Source organism: Myxine glutinosa, chromosome 7 (assembly GCF_964187855.1).
Source record: "Myxine glutinosa chromosome 7, kmMyxGlut1.1, whole genome shotgun sequence".
Classification (NCBI taxonomy): domain Eukaryota; kingdom Metazoa; phylum Chordata; class Myxini; order Myxiniformes; family Myxinidae; genus Myxine; species Myxine glutinosa.
Window position 1 is genome coordinate 88046470 of NC_136267.1, and position 23900 is coordinate 88070369.

A 23900-nucleotide genomic window follows, 5' to 3' on the forward strand; every position below is an offset into this window, starting at 1 on the left:
CGCCCAGAGCGTCCGGGCATGCCCGCTATCGCCTTTCCAGGGCTCGCCCAGAGCGTCCGGGCATGCCCGCTATCGCCTTTCCAGGGCTCGCCCAGAGCGTCCGGGCATGCCCGCTATCGCCTTTCCAGGGCTCGCCCAGAGCGCCCGGGCACGCCCAGCCTCGACTTGCCAGGCCGCAGCCAAACACGCCCGGGCAGGTCCAGACTCGCCTTTCCAAGGCTCGCCCTTGACACCCGGGCATGCCCGGTATAGCTTTTGCCGGGCAAACTTCCCGACATAAATGTGTATATATATTGCTGCCCTATAAACAGGCTTGTCAGAATACCTGAGCTGTTTTGTTTCAATAAAGCAACTCGGACGAATTCCGTCTTTGGTCGCGTCAATTCTTTCGACTCGCGTTGGAGCGCAGTTCCTTCATTGGTGACCTACCGACATGGATACGGCAGTGACGCTTAAACTGCCTACCTTCTGGGAGGCTCACGCCGCTGTTTGGTTCGCTCAGGCGGACTCTCAGTTCGCCCTGCGAGGCATCACCGCGGACGACACCCGCTTCCACCATGTTGTGGCGGCGCTCGGTTCCGCCACCGCGGCCCGCGCCTTGAGCCTCCTCGAGCACCCGCCGGCTGCTGAGAAATACGACGCGCTGAAGACACTCCTCCTCGACGCCTTCGCCCTCTCACCGGCAGCACGCGCACGGCGCCTGCTCGCTCTGCCCGAGCTCGGCGACACGCGCCCGTCAGAGCGCATGGACTATATGCTCTCGTTGCTCGGTGAGCACTCTCCGGATTTTCTGTTCCGCGAGCTGTTCCTTCGCCAGCTGCCTCACCAGGTACGCCTCGCCCTGGCTGGCACGTTGATCACGGATTCCCGCGCCCTCGCCAGGGAAGCCGATAAGATCTCCTCGGCGGGCCAGCACATCGGCGCGGTTACCTGGAGCCCGCCGCCGTTTGAGGCGACGCCCACGACGCCCGAGCGCCCTGCGCGGTTGGAGGCCGAACTGCCGGTGCAACTGGCGGCCGCCACGCCGCACCGCCCGCTTCCGACACAACGGCCGGGGCCTCCACCTGACCGTGCGTGGTGTTATTACCACGCAAGGTTCGGACACAAGGCTCGGACGTGCCGGCCCCCGTGCACTTTCGGCAGGTCGGGAAACGGCCGGGCCAGCGTTCATTCCCAGCCATGAGCGCCGGCCACTTGGGCAACTTGCTGTTTATTCGGGACAAAGCGTCTGGGCGGCGTTTCCTGTGTGAAACCGGCGCCCAACTGAGCGTCATACCCGCCTCCGAGCAGGACAGGCAGGACGCCGTTTGCGGCCCCTCTTTGGTCGCTGCTAATGGCTCGGCCATACGCACTTTCGGCCCACGCGTCGTCACCCTCTGCTTCGGCAGCCAGCGTTTTCAATGGACTTTTGTGACCGCCTGTGTCCCCATGGCTTTGCTGGGCGCCGACTTCCTCTGCGCGCACGGGCTGCTGGTCGACGTCAAACGTCGTCGCCTTGTCAACGCCGAGACCTTCAGCTCCCTGGCGTGCACGATGAGCAGCTCCGCGCCGACCGAACTGGCGTGCGCCCTCCCGGCAGCGAACGAGTTCGCTCGCCTGCTCGTGGAATTCCCGGCCCTCACGCGGCCGACGTTTTCGGCCGTCGCGGTGCGGCACGGGATCGAGCACCACATACCCACTACGGGCCCGCCGGTCTACGCCAGGGCCCGCCGCCTCGACCCGGCCAAGCTCGCCGTGGCGAAGGCCGAGTTCGACGCGTTGGAGCACCTCGGCATCGTGCGGCGCTCCGATAGCGCGTGGGCCTCGCCACTGCACATCGTACCAAAGCCGGGGGGTGGATGGCGCCCGTGTGGTGACTACCGCCGTCTCAACGACGCTACCACCCCCGACAGGTACCCGATCCCGCATATTCAGGACTTTTCCGCCCGTTTTGCGGGACGGGTCATCTTTTCGAAAATTGACCTGATACGGGGCTACCACCAGGTACCTGTCCGGGCGGCCGACGTCCCGAAGACGGCCGTCATCACGCCGTTCGGCCTGTTCGAATTTTTGCGGATGCCGTTTGGCCTCAAGAACGCGGCCCAGGCGTTCCAGCGCTTGATGGACGGCGTGCTGCGCGACCTGCCGTTTCTTTTCGTCTATCTGGACGATATCCTCGTCGCCAGCACGTCCCGCGCCGAGCACCTCCTCCACCTCCGAACACTGTTCGGTCGCCTCAGCGAGCACGGCTTAATTGTCAACCCGGTCAAATGCCACTTCGGCGCGACGACCGTTGACTTTTTGGGCCACCGCATCACCAAGACCGGGGCCGTGCCGCTGCCGACCAAGGTCGAGGCCATCACCACGTTCCCGCGTCCCCGTTCCATCAAGGCCCTCCAAGAGTTCCTCGGCATGGTGAATTTTTATCACCGATTCATGCCCCGCGCTGCTCAGCTCATGCGGCCCCTTTACGAGGCCCTCCGGGGCAAGCCGGCCAAGCATGACATTGTTTGGTCTGCGGCCATGGATGCGGCCTTCGCCAGCGCCAAACGGGCCCTCGCCGACGCAACGCTGCTGGCTCACCCGGTGCTCAACGCGCCCATTGCCCTCACTACGGACGCCTCCAACTACGCGGTGGGCGCCGTCCATGAGCAATGGGTGGACGGGGTTTGGCAGCCACTCGCTTTTTTCAGCCGGCAACTCCGGCCGAACGAGTTAAACTACAGCACGTTCGACCGCGAGCTGCTCGGGCTATTCCTGGCCGTTCGCCATTTCCGACACCTCCTGGAGGGCCGCCCGTTCACGGCTTTCGTCGACCACAAGCCGTTGGTCTACGCAATGGCTAAGGTCACGGAGCCGTGGTCGGCCCGCCAGCAGCGCCACCTCTCCGCCGTGTCGGAGTTCACCACGGACATCCGGCACGTCGCCGGCAAAGACAACGCCGTGGCCGACTGTCTTTCTCGGGCCAGCGCGAACGCGGTCCACCTCGGCGTGGACTTCGCGCTCATGGCGGCCGACCAGACCACCGATGCCTCGGTGCAGGCACTTCGTGCGGCGGACACGGGCCTCCGCCTGGCCGACATTCCCTTCGCGGGCACCGTCCTGCTCTGCGACGTCTCCCAGGGCCAGCCTCGCCCCATCGTGCCCGTTTCCTGGCAGCGCCGCATCTTCGCCTCCATCCACGGCCTTTCTCACCCGGGCCGGAAAGCTTCTCAGAAGCTGGTGTCGGCGCGTTTCGTCTGGCACGGCCTTCGACGAAACATCCGCGACTGGGCCAACGCCTGCACAGCCTGCCAGCGGGTCAAGGTCCACCGCCACACCCAGGCCCCGTTGGCACCTTTCGCTGTGCCTGAACGGCGTTTTGACCACGTCCACGTGGACCTGGTGGGTCCCCTGCCCCCCTCGCGGGGGTTCACCCACCTGCTCACCATGGTGGACAGGACCACCAGGTGGCCGGAGGCTGTGCCCCTTGCCTCCACCACCACCGCCGACGTGGCGCAGGCGTTCATCGCCACCTGGGTCGCGCGCTTCGGTGCACCAGCGGATATCTCGTCCGACCGCGGCCCACAGTTCACATCTGAGCTTTGGGGCGCGGTCGCCCTTTCGTTGGGGGTCACGCTGCACCGCACCACGGCCTACCACCCCCAAGCCAACGGGTTGTGCGAGCGGTTTCACCGCTCCATGAAGGCGGCACTCATGGCCGGCCTTCAGGATGACGGTTGGGCCGACCGGCTGCCGTGGGTCCTTTTGGGCCTTCGCACGGCCCCCAAGGAAGACCTCCAGGCGTCCGCCGCCGAGCTCGTCTACGGCCAGCCGCTCCGCGTCCCGGGCGAATTCGTGCCCGATGCTACCAGTCCCTGGTCCGCCGCTCGCCAGCGCTCGGACCTCCAGGAGGCCGCCCGACGATTTGCCCCCGTGCCGACGTCCCGCCACGGTGGCCCCCAGTCCTACGTCCCCCCGGCGCTTCGCACAGCGGAGTACGTCTTTGTGCGTCATGACGCGCACCGGGGGCCACTCCGGCCGCCGTACGACGGGCCCTTCCGGGTCCTGCGACGGGGCGACAAGTCTTTCATCGTCGACTTCGGCGGCCGGCCGGACCGGATTTCTGTGGACCGCCTCAAACCGGCGCACATGGACGTCGACCGACCACCACGGTTGGCCCTTCCTCCGCGGCGAGGCCGCCCCCCATCCACAGTTCCCCCCGCTCGACCACCCACCACCACGTCGGACCCCTCCCCACGACCCTCCAGGGGTCGCTTCGGCCGGGTCATCCGGACCCCCCTTAAATTGACCCTGCCGGTGCAGGTCGATTCTGGAGGGGCGTGTGTAGCGGTTACCGCTGGATGCACACAATCGCCTTGCACCGGCCAGAACACGGCCAGACGCGCCTCTCCCGGGCATGCCCGGACTCACTGTTCCCGGGCACGCCCGAACCTCCCGGGCACGCCCGGTCTCGTCTTTCCCGGGCATGCCCGCTCTCGCCTTTCCAGGGCTCGCCCAGAGCGTCCGGGCATGCCCGCTATCGCCTTTCCAGGGCTCGCCCAGAGCGTCCGGGTATGCCCGCTATCGCCTTTCCAGGGCTCGCCCAGAGCGTCCGGGCATGCCCGCTATCGCCTTTCCAGGGCTCGCCCAGAGCGTCCGGGCATGCCCGCTATCGCCTTTCCAGGGCTCACCCAGAGCGCCCGGGCACGCCCAGCCTCGACTTGCCAGGCCGCAGCCAAACACGCCCGGGCAGGTCCAGACTCGCCTTTCCAAGGCTCGCCCTTGACACCCGGGCATGCCCGGTATAGCTTTTGCCGGGCAAACTTCCCTACATAAATGTGTATATATATTGCTGCCCTATAAACGGGCTTGTCAGAATACCTGAGCTGTTTTGTTTCAATAAAGCAACTCGGACGAATTCCGTCTTTGGTCGCGTCAATTCTTTCGACTCGCGTTGGAGCGCAGTTCCTTCAACCTATTGATATCGGACATTGCCCATGTAATACTCTGATTCTAATGTCTGTTGCATGAATGTATTTTTACAGGATGTTACTTCAGATCTAAATGATATTAAACCTACCCAAAGGTCACGTCGTGTCTGTGCTTGATTTTCACGACAATAGCGTCATAGCGTCATATCGTTCATAGCGTTCATAGCGTTTCATAGCGTCATAGCGGCATAGCGTCATAGCGTCATATCGTTTCATAGCGTCATAGCGATTTTTTTTTGTCATAGCGTCATAGCGTTCATAGCGTCATATCGGTCATAGCGTTCATAGCGTCATAGCGTTCATAGCGTCATAGCGTCATCACGTGATCGCTCTGAGCGAATCAGCGCCCACCTGCTCTGATTCCGTTGATTCCGTGCGCTGAAATGCGCTGAGGTAAATATGAATAAAAAACTATGGATCGTCAAATATTTTGAGTTCGGCCATGTTCATCCCAGGCTCAATGGCCATGTCTCTGCCAAATATCAAGCACGTAAGCCTCTCCGTTTAGGAGTCTATCGGTAACATTACACACACACACACAAACTGTGTTTTATATATATATATATATATATATATATATATATATATATACACAGTATACCTCTTCATGCTGGTGCATAGATAGGGCTTGCTGTTGCATACTAAGTCGAGGCTCGTGTAAGAGCTAAATAAAAGGGGCTGTCGAGGCAGTTCCATTGGCTAGGGGGTACAAAATTTTGTCGCTCCACAAAATCGAGGCAGTTCCACAAAATTTGCCGCTCGGTCATTTTTGCAATAGAGTTGCTACAACCCTGATCATAAAGACAGAGCTTGTGACACGAATACCAGGTTCATGACTGTGCAAAAGGAACGGGATTTACCTTGAGAAACGTTTTGTTTATTTGCAGTGTTGCCTCGGCATCTTTCAGAGCAGCCACTGTGTTTCCCATCTTCAGGTAGCATTTGGACCGAGCAAGCAAAGTACTAAGGTCGTTTTGCTTGATCTGTAAGCCCTGTAAAAGCATTGTTTGTAAGCAAACACTGTGGTTTAAAACAATACCTCGTGACAAAACTGTAGATGAACATTCCATCGACTATCTGCTACATCTTTCATAGAAAGTCCAGACCCATGGAAGAGCAATGGTAGAGTATAGAGGGGTATCTTCCAGAGAACTAGGCAGTGTGAAAAAGGATACAAATTAAAGTGACACTGGACAGGTTCCCTTGTCCTGTCTGTACGTCACTACTTATGCTGCCTGTGTGTTAGTTCCTTCTCAATTTTTTCCGTCACTCCCTTGTATTCCAACTCCCTCTGCTCCATCGCTGTCTCAACATCACCCCTCTGTCAGCCAGCCCTTAAATAAGCCTTGATCTCTGTAAATAAATAATAAAGAACATAACATTGGCAGGCTGACCAGAGGGGGTTTGAGTGTTGAGAATGACCGCTGTACAGAGACAGTGAGGTGTAACTATGGTCAGAGTGTGATCCTTCTTACAAGTCCTTGCATTTGGACAGGCCAAGCAGTTTAGGGCCATATATTACATATAGCATCCGTAAATGAAAATTTACGGAAAAAACCGTAAAAAAACAAAAAAACGAACCTCAATCAACATTTAGCATTTGAAAATTGCAATTTCTATAACTGTAAACTGGGAAATATAAACCTCAATTGATATTGTTGCGGACGCGGTTAAAGATGTTATTTTACCGAGCGGTTGGTATTACCGCGTCCGAACAGTTACTCCCCGATTAGAACCCGATTCCACCCGACGTTGACCAGATCGCACCGCAGATATTCAATCGGGAAACCTCTAAAGCGACCGAAAGAGAAGGAAAAGAGAAGAAGACAGAGTACGGAGGAGGAACAGATTTATTATACACACACAAGCAAAAAGAAAGAGCGACCAAAATTATTTACAGCAATGGATGGAAGAAGCAGTCACACAGTGCATCGTTAGCTTAAACTATTCAATTTACTTAACCCCAGGACAACGATTAGGACAGACGACGTTCACACTTACACGGGGGATATTGCAGGCAGGTATGGCTTGAGGTGGATTGCTGGAGAGGGAAGCAGGGTCGGAGGCAGCAGCTCTCAATTCCTCGCGTTTTTTGGCGGGAAAACCCTCCGTCGCGTACCCGCTGCCGATGCTCTAGACGTCACACGCTGGCTCGGTCACACCTGCTCCTCTCCTTCTGGTGGAGCCGTCTCCCTCCTTTCAGCGCGTCTCTCCTTAGCTGGTTTCCTCTCCGAGTACCTCTCCTCTTTGGCTTGGAGCGTCTCGCATCTCACCGCTCCTTTCGTATGTCACCTCTTCGCTCATCTCCCATCTCTTCTCATCTCCCAGGTCATCTCCCGAAGCAGTCCCTTCCAGTCCCTTTTATTACTCCGGGCGGAATCAAGCCGCCGGCTGCGAGGGCACGCCTACCGGGTCGCTAACCGCGGTGCTGGTTGGCCAAGTGGGGTTGGCTCACTCCTCCCCTCTATGACGAGGTGGAGACACGCCTTTCTTCTCCGAGATGAGCACATGGGCAATGGCGGCTTGCGGGATTGAACACCACTCGCACCCCTTTTGAAAGGAACTTTGGAGAGCGGAGATGTTTGGGGAAATTGAAAGGGCCTACGCTTATTTCGTTTGATACAATGCAAAGTCAATCTAGTGGGAAACACATATTTAGCCTACATGGAATAAGGAAATAAACTATTTAGAAAGATATATCGTGGCCTGTGTGTAAGTTTCATGGAATTAACTAGGAGGACGGCTGCGACCATTATTTACATTACGAGGGTGTTACACACAACAAAACCATACTTTTCACATTCGTTACACTTCCTCCAAAATTGTTACACTTCTCAAAAACCATTACACTTCTCAAATTCGTTACACTTCTCAAAACCGTTACAATATATACTAGCAACGGTACCAGCCCTATGGGCGGGGCTTCAATTGGGAGGCCCAAATGAAAAGGCAAAATATCAGAAGTTGAAGGCTTTTTTTATTTTAAACGATTCATATAAACATCCGTTAAATCATATCACACGCAAATCATCAAAATCTAAACAGTATTTGTAGAATTCCAATGAAAGCCACATCACTGTTCATATGGGTAAATATTATTCCATAGTGTTTAGAAAAACTAGAAAATTGGAAAATTGGAAAAATTGGAAATTGGGGAAAAAAAATACAGCCTATTTTACTCCAGGGGGTCCCAGGATTACCCACCCAAAATTTCGTTGCGATCAGTTCAGCCATTTGGTGAATTATAGTAAGATGTATATATATATATTGCCGCGTTCCCGGGATTAAGATCCCCTGGGGACGAATAGCCGATCAGCTTACCTCCGAGGCGTTCAGTCAACCTATGGCGGATATTCTTTACATGGGAGGGAACGGAGAGTGACGAACTTACCTGGACAGCCGGACGCGGCACGGGATTCCTGAACCACTAACAAATAAACGGGACAGGACAAGGAATGAAAGTTCAACAAATAAGGGATTTAATAAAAATAATGCCAGGAAACAAGAAATGTGCAGTACTAAAATTCCTATTTGGAGCACCCCCACATGGACTCCTAAAACAGCATAAGGGGATAAATAACTGAAAAATAAATGTGTTTGTGTGTACTCAGCATTGAGCGGTCCTTGAAGTTCGAGTCAGTCCTCGAACGGGTCCCCGAATCCGAGCGCGGGAAAACAGGCCTTGGCGCGCAGTCCGTTCCCACCGCTTCCGCCGAACGTGAAGCAAGCAGGCTTTTGTTCCGTCCTCGTCCCACACTCCACAAAGCACCGATGTCTCTCAGGCACACAAAGTCAGCACCAACGAATCAGGGAAAGGACGTGTCCACTCTTCCACACAACCAGGAACAGAGTGAGCGCGCGAATGCCACCGCCAAGAGCGAGCCCGAAATGCTACCGCACACGAGTTCCCAGCGCAAGAGGGAGAAAATGGCCATCCTCAGCCTTTATGTTCCCCGGTCTCGAACGTCATCCGATGACATCCGCGCGTGCTCCAATCAAAGAGTACATCTCATCGCTCCATGGTACCGACCAATCATCACCCCTCGGGGTGGGGCCAAACACCCCTCCTGTGCCCTTGTGATGACTCGGCTGGCGGCGTCAGTGGCATTGTTCAAATGTCTGAATCCGGTCAGTTTATTTAATGTTTATAATTATGCGCCGTTCACTTGGCTGGTAGTGTGAGTAGCGTAGTGTCATAAGGAACAAGGAAAAAAATCACAGAGGTCATTTACATACAGGGGATTTACCCTTAACCCCTAAGTGACATAGCACAAGAGCTGCCCTCTGTATGACCACACGTCACACTTAATCCGAAACACACGGCCCTACTTAGTTACAGGAGGTGGCTACATGACAACCGGAGCATGGTCATCTACACAATCCTACCTGACCCAAGTTTTTTCATTGCCTACGCCCCACAAACGTAACAAAGCTCATATTCATTATGTACCTATGTACGAAGTACAGTCTGTTCGTGCTTACAATGTGTAAGCATACAACACTAGTGTATATATATATACAGTTACGTGAAAAAGTAAGTACACCCTATGTAAAGTTTTGATTTTTTTCAACATATTTCAACATACAGCTATTTGATCTTCATTTCAACAATATTGATAGATAAAGGTGATATAATAAAACAAATATCATGAAACATTTACATTTCGTAGTCCATTGTATAATTTAAATACACATAAATGCAAATTTCGCATGTGGAAAAAGTAAGTACACCCCTACATTTATCACTACTTCAAATACCGAAAATTAGAATCAGGTGCACCAGCTCAGGTGCAAATGATTAGAACATCGTTAGAGAGGATCTTGGAGGAACCTGTCTTATTTAAACCTCAGACATTTAGTTTTGTTTGCTCTTTGTTGTTGAAGTGTGTGGCATCACCATGCCTAGATCAAAAGAGCTTTCTGAGGCCTTCAGAAAGAAGGTTATAGATGCCCACGAGTCTGGGAAGGGATTTAAAAAGATCTCCAAACAATTTGAAATCAATCATTCGAGTGTCCGGAAGATCATCTACAAGTGGAGAAGATTCCAAATAACTGCCAACTTGTTCAAGCCAGGCCGCCCCAGCAAGTTCAGCCAGAGAGCAGACCGCAAGATGCTGAAAGAAGTCTCTAAGAACCCCAGAATGTCATCACGGGACCTACAGGTAGCTCTTGTCACTGTTGATGTCAAAGTGCATGAGTCTACCATCAGAAAGAGACTGCACAAATTTGATCTACATGGGAGGTGTGCCAGGAGGAAACCATTGCTGTCCAGAAAGAACATCAGGGCAAGACCAAAGTTTGCCAATGAACACCTAGGCAAAGACCAGCACTTCTGGAGCAATGTGCTCTGGACAGATGAGTCAAAGGTAGAGCTATTTGGCCAAAGTAACAGAATACATGTTTAGCGAAAACCAAAGGCAGCATTTGACCACAAGAACCTGATACCAACTGTAAAGCATGGTGGTGGAAATATTATGGTTTGGGGCAGCTTTGCTGCATCAGGGCCTGGGCAGCTCACCATCATAATATCCACTATGAATTCTTCATTGTACCAGAGGGTGCTTGAGGATAATGTGAGGCCATCTGTCGGTAAGTAGAAGCTCAACCGAAGGTGGACCTTGCAACATGACAATGACCCTCAACATACCAGTAAATCCACCAAGAAATGGCTGAAAAGAAAGAAATGGAGGGTGCTGGAATGGCCAAGTCAAAGCCCGGATCGAAATCCCATCGAGATGTTGTGGGGGGATTTGAAACGAGCTGTGCATGCAAGAAACCCCTCAAACATCGCACAGCTGAAAGAATTCTGCATGGAGGAGTGGGCAAAAATTTCTCCCAGTCGATGTCAGAGACTAGTAGACAGTTATAAGAAACGCCTACTTCAGGTTGTTTCTGCCAAAGGGGGCAATACCACCTGTTAGAGCCAAGGGTGTACTTACTTTTTCCACATGCGAAATTTGCATTTATGTTTATTTAAATTATACAATGGACTACAAAATGTAAATGTTTCATGATATTTGTTATATTATATCACCTTTATCTGTCAATATTGTTGAAATGAAGATCAAATAGCTGTATGTTGAAATATGTTGAAAAAGTCAAAACTTTACATGGGGAAAGTAAGTACACTTTGCTTTACATTCGTCCTTACTTTTTCACGTGACTATATATAAAATATTGAAAAGACAGGGAGAGAGAGGGGGTCAAAGTTTTGTCTCTTTGAAGTTTGACCTCAAGTTTTTTTTCCATGAACCAAACTTTGGGTCGCTAATTGGATGGAAGTTAGTGGGTGATGAGAGTTGCACCAATTGGGAAGAGCATAAAAACTTAGTCAACTAGAACGGCACTCAGTAGAGAGCATACCTCCACCTGGTTCGCCATATCACTCAATGGTAAAGAATCACTTAAAACATTATACAAGCCGGATCTGGATCCGAATCTTCACCAAAATTGAATCGATTCTTCCTTGTCACACATACTGCATACAACATGTACACCAAGTTTCGTCCAAATCCGTCAATAACGTTTTGAGATATCCTGCTACCTATCATTTTTGGCCCGATCTCCCAATGGTGAAGAATCACTGTAAAAAATTCTAGTAGCCGGATCCGAATCCGGATCTTCACCAAAATCTAATCATTTCGTCCTTGTCACATACGCTACCGCTCTGCCAAACTTCGTCCAAATCCGTCCACAACTTTTTGAGACATCTTGAGGGGGGGGGACGAGAAAGGGGGGAGAAAGGGGAGAGAGAGAGGGGAGGTATAAAGGAGGAGGGGAGAGCAAAGCCTCACCACATATCTGCGATGACCTTAGGTGAGCATATTGCTGAACACTACAAGGCCTTCGAGTGCAATTATCCCAACAGGTCTGCCATTCCCAAACATGGTCTGAAGGCAGTGCACACACCATTGTGGGATGGGGTTAGCATTTTTGGTTCGGCTGCGAATCGGAACAAACGACAGATTCTGGAGGCTTGGTACACAGAACAAATGGTCACATCGATCATGCAGGAGGTTTTGGACTTTAATGGGGATTAATTAAATGGCGATTCCTCATTACACGTCATCCAAGTGCTTCATCAGGCCAATATCCGCCACCCACCCCTCACTCACCACCTTTCTTCCGCAAATGGCCACGTGTTCACTATATTGATACTGAAGGAGCTGGGGCTCCCACGTCCATCGGAAGAATGGACGCGACAAAAAGCTGGAATTCATCCGAGTTGCTTTAATCAAACCAAACACTCAGGCACTCTCAAAAGCCCGTTTATCGGGCAGCAATATATATACATATTATCCCGGAGCGTTTGCCCAGGAAGGGCGAGAGGGGGCGTGGCCCAGCGTCCCGACCAAGGCCTGGCAAGTTGAGCGCGGGCCTGCCCGGGTGTCCTGGACGAGCCCGGCATGGTGATCGCTCCGCGTCCTTGATAGGTGCAAGGCGATTGTGAAAACCCAGCGGTAGCCGCTACACACGTCCCCCCAGAATCGACTTGCACCGGCAGGGTCAATTTGAGGGGGGTCCTGATGACCCGGCCGAAGCGACCCCTGGCGGGTCGTGGGAGGGGGTCCGGTGTGGTGGTGGGCGGTCGAGTGGGGGGCACCGTGGACGGGGGGCGGCCTCGCCACGGCGGAAGGGCCACCCGTGGTGGGTGGTCGACGTCCACGTGCGCCGGCTTGAGGCGGTCCACCGCAATCCGGTCCGACCTGCCGCCGATGTCGATGACGAACGACTTGTCGTCCCGTCGCAGCACCCGGAAGGGCCCGTCGTACGGCAGCCGGAGTGGCCCCCGATGTGCGTCGTGACGCACAAAAACATACTCCGCTGTGCGAAGTGCTGGGGGGACGTAGGACTGGGGGTCACCGTGGTGGGATGTTGGCACGGGGGCAAACCGTCGGGCGGCCTCCTGGAGGTCCGAGCGCTGGTGAGCTGCGGACCAGGGACTGGTAGCGTCGGGCACGAATTCGCCCGGGACGCGTAGCGCCTGGCCATAGACAAGCTCGACGGTGGATGCCTGGAGGTCCTCCTTGGGGGCCGTGCGGAGGCCCAAAAGGACCCACGGCAGCCGGTCGGCCCAACCGCCGTCTTGAAGGCCGGCCATGAGCGCGGCCTTCATGGAGCGGTGGAATCGCTCGCACAACCCGTTTGCTTGGGGGTGGTAGGCCGTAGTACGGTGGAGCTTGACCCCCAGGTTGCGGGCGACCGCGCCCCACAGCTCGGAGGTGAACTGTGGTCCGCGGTCTGACGAGATGTCCGCCGGTGCGCCGAAGCGGGCGACCCAGGTGGCGATGAAAGCCTGCGCCACGTCGGCGGTGGTGGTGGAGACGAGGGGAACGGCCTCCGGCCACCTGGTGGTCCTGTCCACCATGGTGAGCAGGTGTGTGAACCCCCGTGACGGGGGGAGGGGGCCCACCAGATCCACGTTGACGTGGTCGAAACGTCGTTCGGGCACGGTGAAAGGTGCCAGCGGGGCCTGGGTGTGTCGGTGGACCTTGGCCCGTTGGCAGGCCGTGCAGGTGCTGGTCCAATCGCGGACGTCCCGACGAAGGCCGTGCCAGACGAATCGCGCCGACACCAGCTTCTGGGAAGCTTTCCGGCCCGGGTGGGAAAGGCCGTGGAGGGAGGCGAAGATGCGGCGTTGCCAGGTGACGGGCACGATGGGGCGAGGCTGGCCTTGGGAGACGTCGCAGAGCAGGACAGTGTCCGCGAAGGGGATGTCGGCCAGGCGGAGGCCCGTGTCCGCCGCCCAGAAGGCTTCCACCGTGGTGTCGGTGGTTTGGTCCGCCGCCATAAGCGCAAAGGCCACGCCCAGGTGGACCGCATTCGCGCTGGCCCGGGAAAGACAGTCGGCCACGGCATTGTTTTTGCCGGCGACGTGCCGGATGTCCGTGGTAAACTCCGACACGGCGGAGAGGTGGCGCTGTTGGCGGGCCGACCACGGCTCCGTGACCTTGGCCATGGCGTAAACCAACGGCTTGTGGTCGACGAACGCCGTGAAAGGTCGGCCCTCCAGGAGGTGGCGGAAATGGCGGACGGGCAGGTGTAGACCGAGGAGCTCCCGGTCAAACGTGCTGTATTTGAGCTCGTTCGGCCGGAGCTGCCGGCTGAAAAAAGCGAGTGGCTGCCAAACCCCGTTCACCCATTGCTCATGTACGGCGCCCACCGCGTAGTCGGAGGCATCCGTGGTGAGGGCGATGGGAGCGTTGAGCACCGGGTGAGCGAGCAGTGTTGCGTCGGCGAGGGCCCGCTTTGAGCTTTGGAAGGCCGCATCCATTGCTGCGGACCAGGCGATGTCGTGCTTGGCCGGCTTGCCCCGGAGGGCTTCGTAGAGGGGCCGCATGAGTTGAGCAGCGCGGGGCACGAAGCGGTGATAAAAATTCACCATTCCCAGGAATTCCTGCAGGGCCTTTATGGTGCGGGGACGCGGGAACGTGGTGATGGCCTCGACCTTGGTTGGCAGCGGCACGGCCCCGTTCTTGGTGATGTGGTGGCCCAAAAAATCAACGGCTGTCGTGCCGAAGTGGCATTTGGCCGGGTTGACGATGAGGCCGTGCTCGCTGAGGCGCCCGAACAGTGTTCGGAGGTGGAGGAGGTGCTCGGCCCGGGACGTGCTGGCGACGAGGATGTCGTCCAGGTAAACGAAAAGGAATGGCAGGTCACGCAGCACGCCGTCCATCAAGCGCTGGAACGCCTGAGCCGCGTTCTTGAGACCAAACGGCATCCGCAAGAATTCGAATAAGCCGAACGGCGTGATGACTGCCGTTTTAGGGACGTCGGCCGCCCTGACAGGTACCTGGTGATATCCCCGTATGAGATCAATTTTCGAAAAAATGACCCGTCCCGCCAGACGGGCGGAGAAGTCTTGGATATGCGGGATCGGGTACCTGTCGGGGGTGGTAGCGTCATTGAGACGGCGGTAGTCGCCACACGGGCGCCATCCACCCCCCGGCTTTGGCACGATGTGCAGTGGCGAGGCCCACGCGCTATCGGAGCGCCGCACGATGCCGAGGTGCTCCAACGCATCGAATTCGGCCTTCGCCACGGCGAGCTTGGCTGGGTCGAGGCGGCGGGCCCTGGCGTAGACCGGCGGGCCCGTGGTTGGTATGTGGTGCTCGATCCCATGCCGTACTGCGACGGCCGAAAACGTCGGCCGCGTGAGGGCCGGGAACTCCGTGAGCAGGCGAGCAAACTCGTTCGCCGCCGGGACGGCGCATGCCAGCTCGGTCGGCGCGGAGCTGCTCAATGTGCATACCAGGGAGCTGAAGGTTTCGGCGTTGATTAAACGACGCCGTTGGACGTCCACCAGCAGTCCGTGTGCGCAGAGGAAGTCGGCGCCTAGCAGAGCCATGGGCACGTTTGCGGTTACAAATGTCCAAGCAAAGCGTTGGCCGCCGAAGCAGAGGGTGACGTTGCGCAGGCCGAAGGTGCGGATGGTCGATCCGTTGGCCGCAACCAAGGAGGGGCCGCAAACCGCGGATTGCCTGTCCTGGTCAGAGGCGGGTATGACGCTCAGTTGGGCGCCGGTGTCGCACAGGAAGCGCCGTCCGGACGCTTTATCCGTGATGAACAGTAAGTTGCCTGTGTGGCCGGCGCTCATGGCTGGTAATGAACGCCGGCCCGGCCGTTTCCCGGCCTGCCGAAGGTGCACGGGGGTCGGCATGTCCGGGCCTTCTGTCCGAACCTGGCATGATAGTAACACCACGCTTGGTCAGGTGGAGGCCCCGGTCGTCGTGCTGGAGGTGGTCGGCTCGGTGTAGCGGCCGCCAATTGCGTCGGCAGTTCGGTCGTCGACCGTGCCGGGTGCTCGGGCGCCATGGGTGTTGCGTCGGACGGCGGTGGGTCCCATGTCGCCGCTGCGATGCGCTGTCCTGCGGCGGAGATCTTGTCGGCTTCTCTGGCAAGGGCCCGGGGATCTGTGATCGTCGTGCTTGCCAGGGCGAGGCGTACCGGGTTAGGCAGCTGACGGAGGAACAGCTCCCGGAACAGGAATGCCGGAGAGTGCTCGCCGAGCAGTGAAAGCATGTAGTCCATTCGCTCGGAAGGGCGCGTGTCGCCGAGCTCGGGCAGGTCGAGCAGGCGCCGTGCGCGCTCCGCCGATGGGAGGGCGAAAGCGTCGAGGAGAAGCTTCTTAATCGCGCCGTATTTGTCAGCGGCTGGCAGGCTCTCGAGGAGGCTCAGGGCACGGGCCGCGGTGGCCGAACCGAGCGCTGCTACCACATGGTGGAAGCGGGTGTCGTCGGCCGTGATGCCTCGCAGGGCGAACAGGGAATCCGCCTGTGCGAACCAAACCGCCGCGTGAGCCTCCCAGAAGGTAGGCAGTTTAAGGGTGACTGCCGTGTCCATGCCGGTAGGTCACCAATGAAGGAGCTGGGGCTCCCACGTCGATCGGAAGAATGGACGCGACAAAAAGCTGGAATTCATCCGAGTTGCTTTAATCAAACCAAACACTCAGGCACTCTCAAAAGCTCGTTTATCGGGCAGCAATATATATACATATTATCCCGGAGCGTTTGCCCAGGAAGGGCGAGAGGGGGCGTGGCCCAGCGTCCTGGCTGCGGCCTGGCAAGTTGAGGGCGAGCCTGCCCGGGCGTCCTGGACGAGCCCGGCATGGTGATCGCTCCGCGTCCTTGATAGGTGCAAGGCGATTGTGAAAACCCAGCGGTAGCCGCTACAATACCATCGAAAACTTATTTATTACATTCATACGTTCCAGGTGAGCTAAAATGGGGTGTAGACATATAAGACAAGTAAGTTGATACAGTCAATGGAGTGGGGATATGGCACAGTTCTGATAGGCCAAGTGACACACACACACACACACACACACACACACACACACACACACACACACACACACACACACACACACACACACACACACACACACACCTGATTACAATATTGCGCAAAGGACGGGCTGATTATGATATCCCGATTGGGGCCATCACCAAAATCAAATAAATTCGTCCTTGTCACACTTAACCTGTCCACCAAGTTCCGACCGAATCTGTCCATAACTTATTTGTAATGTCATGCTGCACATCGGTTTTAGGCCGAGACCACTCAATGGTGAAGAATCACTTAAAAAATTATCGGATCCAGATCCGGATTCGGACCTTTTCTTATAAGCCCGTTCAGACAACCTGTCAGTTCGTAGAAAGTAACATGTTGAGATTAATAAGATAACTTATGAAACATTGTTGTAAGAAGAAGAAGAAGAAGAAGAGTAGCGACTGAAGCACCCGACGGTTTTCAGGTATTCACCATGGTGTATCTCTCGATGGCGCGGTCGTTGTCTCCCTTCAGAGCGAGCTGATTCCCCTGGGCAAGGTACACGGTGAACGGAACTGCTGACTCTTTCTTCAGTTCCTCCTCGGACATTGTGGGACGAGATGTGAACACGACGCAGCGAACAATTCGCCACCGACTAGAGGAAGTGACCCGTTACGCGGCCTAGCAACGCCACGTCATCACCCTAGCAACCATGTCGCTGTTTCTCCAGGACCGAACAATTCATCCAACATGATCGGCTTGACTCATCCAACATGATCGGCTTGATTCATCCAACATGATCGGCTTGACTCATCCAACATGATCGGCTTGATTCACCCAACATGATCGGCTTGACTCATCCAACATGATCGGCTTGACTCATCCAACATGATCGGCTTGACTCATCCAACAGGATCGGCTTGACTCATCCAACATGATCGGCTTGATTCACCCAACATGATCGGCTTGACTCATCCAACATGATCGGCTTGATTCAGCCAACATGATCGGCTTGATTCATCCAACATGATCGGCTTGATTCATCCAACATGATCGGCTTGATTCATCCAACATGATCGGCTTGATTCATCCAACATGATCGGCTTGACTCATCCAACATGATCGGCTTGATTCATCCAACATGATCGGCTTGATTCATCCAACATGATCGGCTTGATTCATCCAACATGATCGGCTTGACTCATCCAACATGATCGGCTTGATTCATCCAACATGATCGGCTTGATTCATCCAACATGATCGGCTTGATTCATCCAACATGATCGGCTTGATTCATCCAACATGATCGGCTTGACTCATCCAACATGATCGGCTTGATTCATCCAACATGATCGGCTTGATTCATCCAACATGATCGGCTTGATTCATCCAACATGATCGGCTTGACTCATCCAACATGATCGGCTTGATTCATCCAACATGATCGGCTTGACTCATCCAACATGATCGGCTTGATTCATCCAACATGATCGGCTTGACTCATCCAACATGATCGGCTTGATTCATCCAACATGATCGGCTTGACTCATCCAACATGATCGGCTTGATTCATCCAACATGATCGGCTTGATTCATCCAACATGATCGGCCTGATTCATCCAACATGATCGGCTTGATTCATCCAACATGATCGGCTTGACTCATCCAACATGATCGGCTTGATTCATCCAACATGATCGGCTTGATTCATCCAACATGATCGGCTTGATTCATACAACATGATCGGCTTGATTCATCCAACATGATCGGCTTGATTCATCCAACATGATCGGCTTGATTCATCCAACATGATCGGCTTGACTCATCCAACATGATCGGCTTGATTCACCCAACATGATCGGCTTGATTCATCCAACATGATCGGCTTGATTCATCCAACATGATCGGCTCGATTCACCCAACATGATCGGCTCGATTCACCCAACATGATCGGCTCGACTCATCCAACATGATCGGCTTGATTCATCCAACATGATCGGCTTGACTCATCCAACATGATCGGCTTGATTCATCCAACATGATCGGCTTGATTCATCCAACATGATCGGCTTGACTCATCCAACATGATCGGCTTGATTCATCCAACATGATCGGCTTGATTCATCCAACATGATCGGCTTGATTCATCCAACATGATCGGCTTGATTCATCCAACATGATCGGCTCGATTCACCCAACATGATCGGCTCGATTCACCCAACATGATCGGCTCGACTCATCCAACATGATCGGCTTGATTCATCCAACATGATCGGCTTGATTCATCCAACATGATCGGCTTGATTCATCCAACATGATCGGCTTGACTCATCCAACATGATCGGCTTGATTCATCCAACATGATCGGCTTGATTCATCCAACATGATCGGCTTGATTCGTCCAACATGATCGGCTTGATTCGTCCAACATGATCGGCTTGATTCATCCAACATGATCGGCTTGACTCATCCAACATGATCGGCTTGATTCATCCAACATGATCGGCTTGATTCATCCAACATGATCGGCTTGACTCATCCAACATGATCGGCTTGATTCATCCAACATGATCGGCTTGACTCATCCAACATGATCGGCTTGATTCATCCAACATGATCGGCTTGATTCATCCAACATGATCGGCTTGATTCATCCAACATGATCGGCTTGACTCATCCAACATGATCGGCTTGACTCATCCAACATGATCGGCTTGATTCATCCACCATGATCGGCTTGACTCATCCAACATGATCGGCTTGATTCATCTACCATGATCGGCTTGATTCATCCAACATGATCGGCTTGATTCATCCACCATGATCGGCTTGATTCATCCAACATGATCGGCTTGATTCATCCAACATGATCGGCTTGACTCATCCAACATGATCGGCTTGATTCATCCAACATGATCGGCTTGATTCATCCAACACGATCGGCTTGATTCATCCAACACGATCGGCTTGATTCATCCAACATGATCGGCTTGATTCATCCAACACGATCGGCTTGATTCATCCAACACGATCGGCTTGATTCATCCAACACGATTGGCTTGATTCATCCAACACGATCGGCTTGATTCATCCAACACGATCGGCTTGATTCATCCAACACGATCGGCTTGATTCATCCACCACGATCGGCTTGATTCATCCAACACGATTGGCTTGATTCATCCAACACGATCGGCTTGATTCATCCAACACGATCGGCTTGATTCATCCAACACGATCGGCTTGATTCATCCAACACGATCGGCTTGATTCATCCAACACGATCGGCTTGACTCATCCAACACGATTGGCTTGATTCATCCAACACGATCGGCTTGATTCATCCAACACGATCGGCTTGACTCATCCAACACGATCGGCTTGATTCATCCAACACGATCGGCTTGATTCATCCAACACGATTGGCTTGATTCATCCAACACGATCGGCTTGATTCATCCACCATGATCGGCTTGACTCATCCAACATGATCGGCTTGATTCATCCAACATGATCGGCTTGATTCATCCAACATGATCGGCTTGATTCATCCAACATGATCGGCTTGATTCATCCAACATGATCGGCTTGATTCATCCAACACGATCGGCTTGATTCATCCAACACGATCGGCTTGACTCATCCAACACGATCGGCTTGATTCATCCAACACGATCGGCTTGATTCATCCAACATGATCGGCTTGAATCATCCAACACGATTGGCTTGATTCATCCAACACGATCGGCTTGACTCATCCAACACGATCGGCTTGACTGATCGGCTTGACAACACGATCGCTCCTTGTACAAAATGTCATGGATGCAGAACTGGTGTGTGTACCTGCTTATTGATTGTTTGTGTGTACGAACTTATTGATTGTGTTTTTGAACCTGCTTATTGATTGTTTGTGTGTACGAACTTATTGATTGTGTTTTTGTACCTGCTTATTGATTGTTTGTGTGCACGAACTTATTGATTGTGTTTTTGAACCTGCTTATTGATTGTTTGTGTGTACGAACTTATTGATTGTGTTTTTGTACCTGCTTATTGATTGTTTGTGTGCACGAACTTATTGATTGTGTTTTTGAACCTGCTTATTGATTGTTTGTGTGTACGAACTTATTGATTGTGTTTTTGTACCTGCTTATTGATTGTTTGTGTGTACGAACTTATTGATTGTGTTTTTGTACCTGCTTATTGATTGTTTGTGTACGAACTTATTGATTGTGTTTTTGTACCTGCTTTTTGATTGTTTGTGTGTACGAACTTATTGATTGTGTTTTTGAACCTGCTTATTGATTGTTTGTGTGTACGAACTTATTGATTCTGTTTTTGTACCTGCTTATTTATTGTTTGTGTGTATGCAGTTATTGGTTGTGTTTTTTTTACTTGCTTATTGATTGTTTGTGTGTACGAACTTATTGATTGTGTTTTTGTACCTGCTTCTTGATTGTTGTGCATACGAACTTATTGATTTTGTTTTTGTACCTGCTTATTGATGTTTTGTGTGTACGGACTTATTGATTGTGTTTTTGTACCTGCTCATTGATGGTGTGCACGAACTTATTGATTGTCTTTTTGTACCTGCTTATTGATTGTTTGTGTGTACGAACTTATTGATTGTTTTTTTTACCTACTATTTTTTACCTACAACCAACAACTATTTTTGAGGTCAACATAGGTCACAACGTCCACATTGGCCAAAGGTCAACAAACATTTTTTCTAATTTCTAAAATCGTCAATTTTCATCCGATTTACTTGACATTTGAATAGGATTTGCATATCAGCTTACCGAAACCAACCACCAACTATTCTTGAGGTCAACATAAGCCAAAAGGTCAACATAGGCCAAAAGGTCAACATTGGCCAAAAGGTCAACATAGGCCAAATTTATAAAATTGTCAATTTTCATCCGATTAACTTAAAATTTGAAGACGATTTGCATATCCGGTCACAGAATTCAACCACCAATTATTTGAGAGGTAAAAAGGATACTGTACTGAGTGCCATTCTACTTTGTTCTCTTTTGCCAAGTGTTACTCCATGAGGGAATTTTCATCTGTCTGTACGTTTGTGAACAAGATATCTCAAAAAGTTGTGGACGGATTCGGACGAGATTTGGCAGAGAGGTAGTGTATGTGACACGGGCGAAATGATTAGATTTTGGTGAAGATCCGGATCCGGCTACTAGAATTTTAAAAGTGATTCTTCACCATTGGAAGACAGGGACAAAAACTATACATAGCAGGATATCTCAAAGAGTTATGGATGGATTTGGACGAAACTTGGTGGACAGGTTGTGTGTGTGACAAGGAAGAATCGATTCAATTTTGGTGAAGATCCGGATCCGGATCCAGGTAGTAGAATTTTAAAGTGATTCTTCACCATTGAGTGATATGGCCAAAAACGAGGGGTAGATCAGGGTATGAAAGACTGGACCTGTGGTGATTCTTGTGATTGATTTTGACTAAATATGATTCTGTATTGTGATTTTCTGGTCTACTCTGAGTTTGTGTATGTACCTATTTATTGATTGTTTGCGTGTGTACGTGTACCTATTTATTGATTGTTTGTGTGTGTACCTACTTATTGATTGTTTGTGTATGTCCCTACTTATTGATTGTTTGTGTGTGTACCTACTTATTGATTGTTTGTGTATGTACCTACGTATTGATTGTTTGTGTGTGCACCTACTTGTTGACAGTTTGTGCATGTACCTACTTATCGATTGTTTGTGTGTAATTACTTATTGATTGTTTGCGTATGTATACCTGCTTATTGAATGTTTATGTGTGTACTTACTTATTGATTGTTTGTGTATGTACCTACTTCATGATTGTTTGCGTGTGTACTTACTTATTGATTGTTTGTGTGTACCTACTTATTGATTGTGTGTGTACCTACTTATTGATCATTTGTGTGTATTAATTGTATACCTACCTTCTTCCAATTCTCCCTCCCCTTTCAATCAACAAAAAGACAATGACAACTGATTTATGAAGTGTGATTGGATGGTTCAGGGGTCTCTCCTTCCACTCCTCGTACTCCGTGTGGTTCTAGTTTTTATTGTCACGTGTTGTTGTTCTCAGATGTGGTAAAACGTGTTCAGTGGAGACAGCCTGGGTGGGCAAAGAGTTCCATTTGGATTTTTACCCTTTTCCCTTTTCTGTTTTCCGTTGAAAAACTTCTTTATTTTTTTTTAAGGAAAAAAAACCAACAACACAAACCAGCTTAGTTCAATCCACTGAAGGATATTCACCATACTTTTCAAACGTGAGATGGTGAGAGTGAGCAGCCTTGGGGGTCAAACCCACAACAGATAGTGGAGAAGGTAAAAATAACAAAAGAGCCAGTTCCTTATTTAACAAAGTTTATAAATTTCAAACTCCAATACAGTGGAAAAGGGTCGCACTTTAAATGTCGGGGAAATCATTGATAAAATCATAAAGTTGGTGGAATCGTAAGGTGATTCTTTTATTGATGTAATGTGACAGATTTTGGAGTGATGCATTATTAAAGAAATACCTGGCATGATAGAAACCAAGCACTGTTTCAACCCTTGGAAGTGTCTAGCCCTCGAAGCTAATCTAGCCTGGGTTCGAATCCCCACCCAGCTATAAAGTGTCATCTTGGTGTTTCGCAGAAAGGGTGATTCATCAATGGGTGTGCCGTCCCTCGGATCCAGTCTGACAGCAGTAGTTGGTAGACCGCATTCGCGAAGGTATCATTCGCGAAGAGTAGGGGAGCTATCAATGGCATCCTGAACAAATTCCAAATTCCTGTTCTAAACCTACAGGGGGAATTGCATCAGTGGCACAGCCACGCCCTCAGCCAATGATGCTACCCTGCAAACTTGTGCTGCATACAAAAGAAGAGGAAGAAATCATTGGGGGTCATCAGCTAGAATGTGGATCTGATTTAATTAAGGAAAGGATTTCAGGCCATGGAAGTCTAAATTACTGAAATATACGAACACTTATGTCTTCAGAACACTTGTGGACAAACTGTAATGTATATATATATATATATACATTACATATATATATATATATATATATATACAGTATACCTCCTCATGCTGGTGCAAAGATCGGGCTTGCTGTTGTATACCAAATCGAGGCTCGTGTAAGAGCTAAAAAAGGGGCTGTCGAGGCAGCCCCTTTTTAAAATCC

The 23900-nt window shown here is 51.9% G+C and overlaps 1 protein-coding gene across 1 annotated transcript in view; it reads right to left on the minus strand.

Annotated features, from left to right (window-relative positions):
- LOC137431391 (outer dynein arm-docking complex subunit 4-like) overlaps positions 1-17383 on the minus strand; it is a 53799-nt gene extending 36416 nt beyond the window's left edge. The window contains exons 1-2 of the mRNA XM_078781199.1: positions 17217-17383; positions 5813-5944 (exon numbers count right to left, since the gene is read on the minus strand). Coding sequence (XP_078637325.1) covers positions 5813-5944; positions 17217-17333 — 249 coding nt within the window. The 5' untranslated portion in view covers positions 17334-17383. The remainder of the gene's footprint in view (positions 1-5812; positions 5945-17216) is intronic.
- Between the last annotated feature and the right edge of the window lie 6517 nt (positions 17384-23900).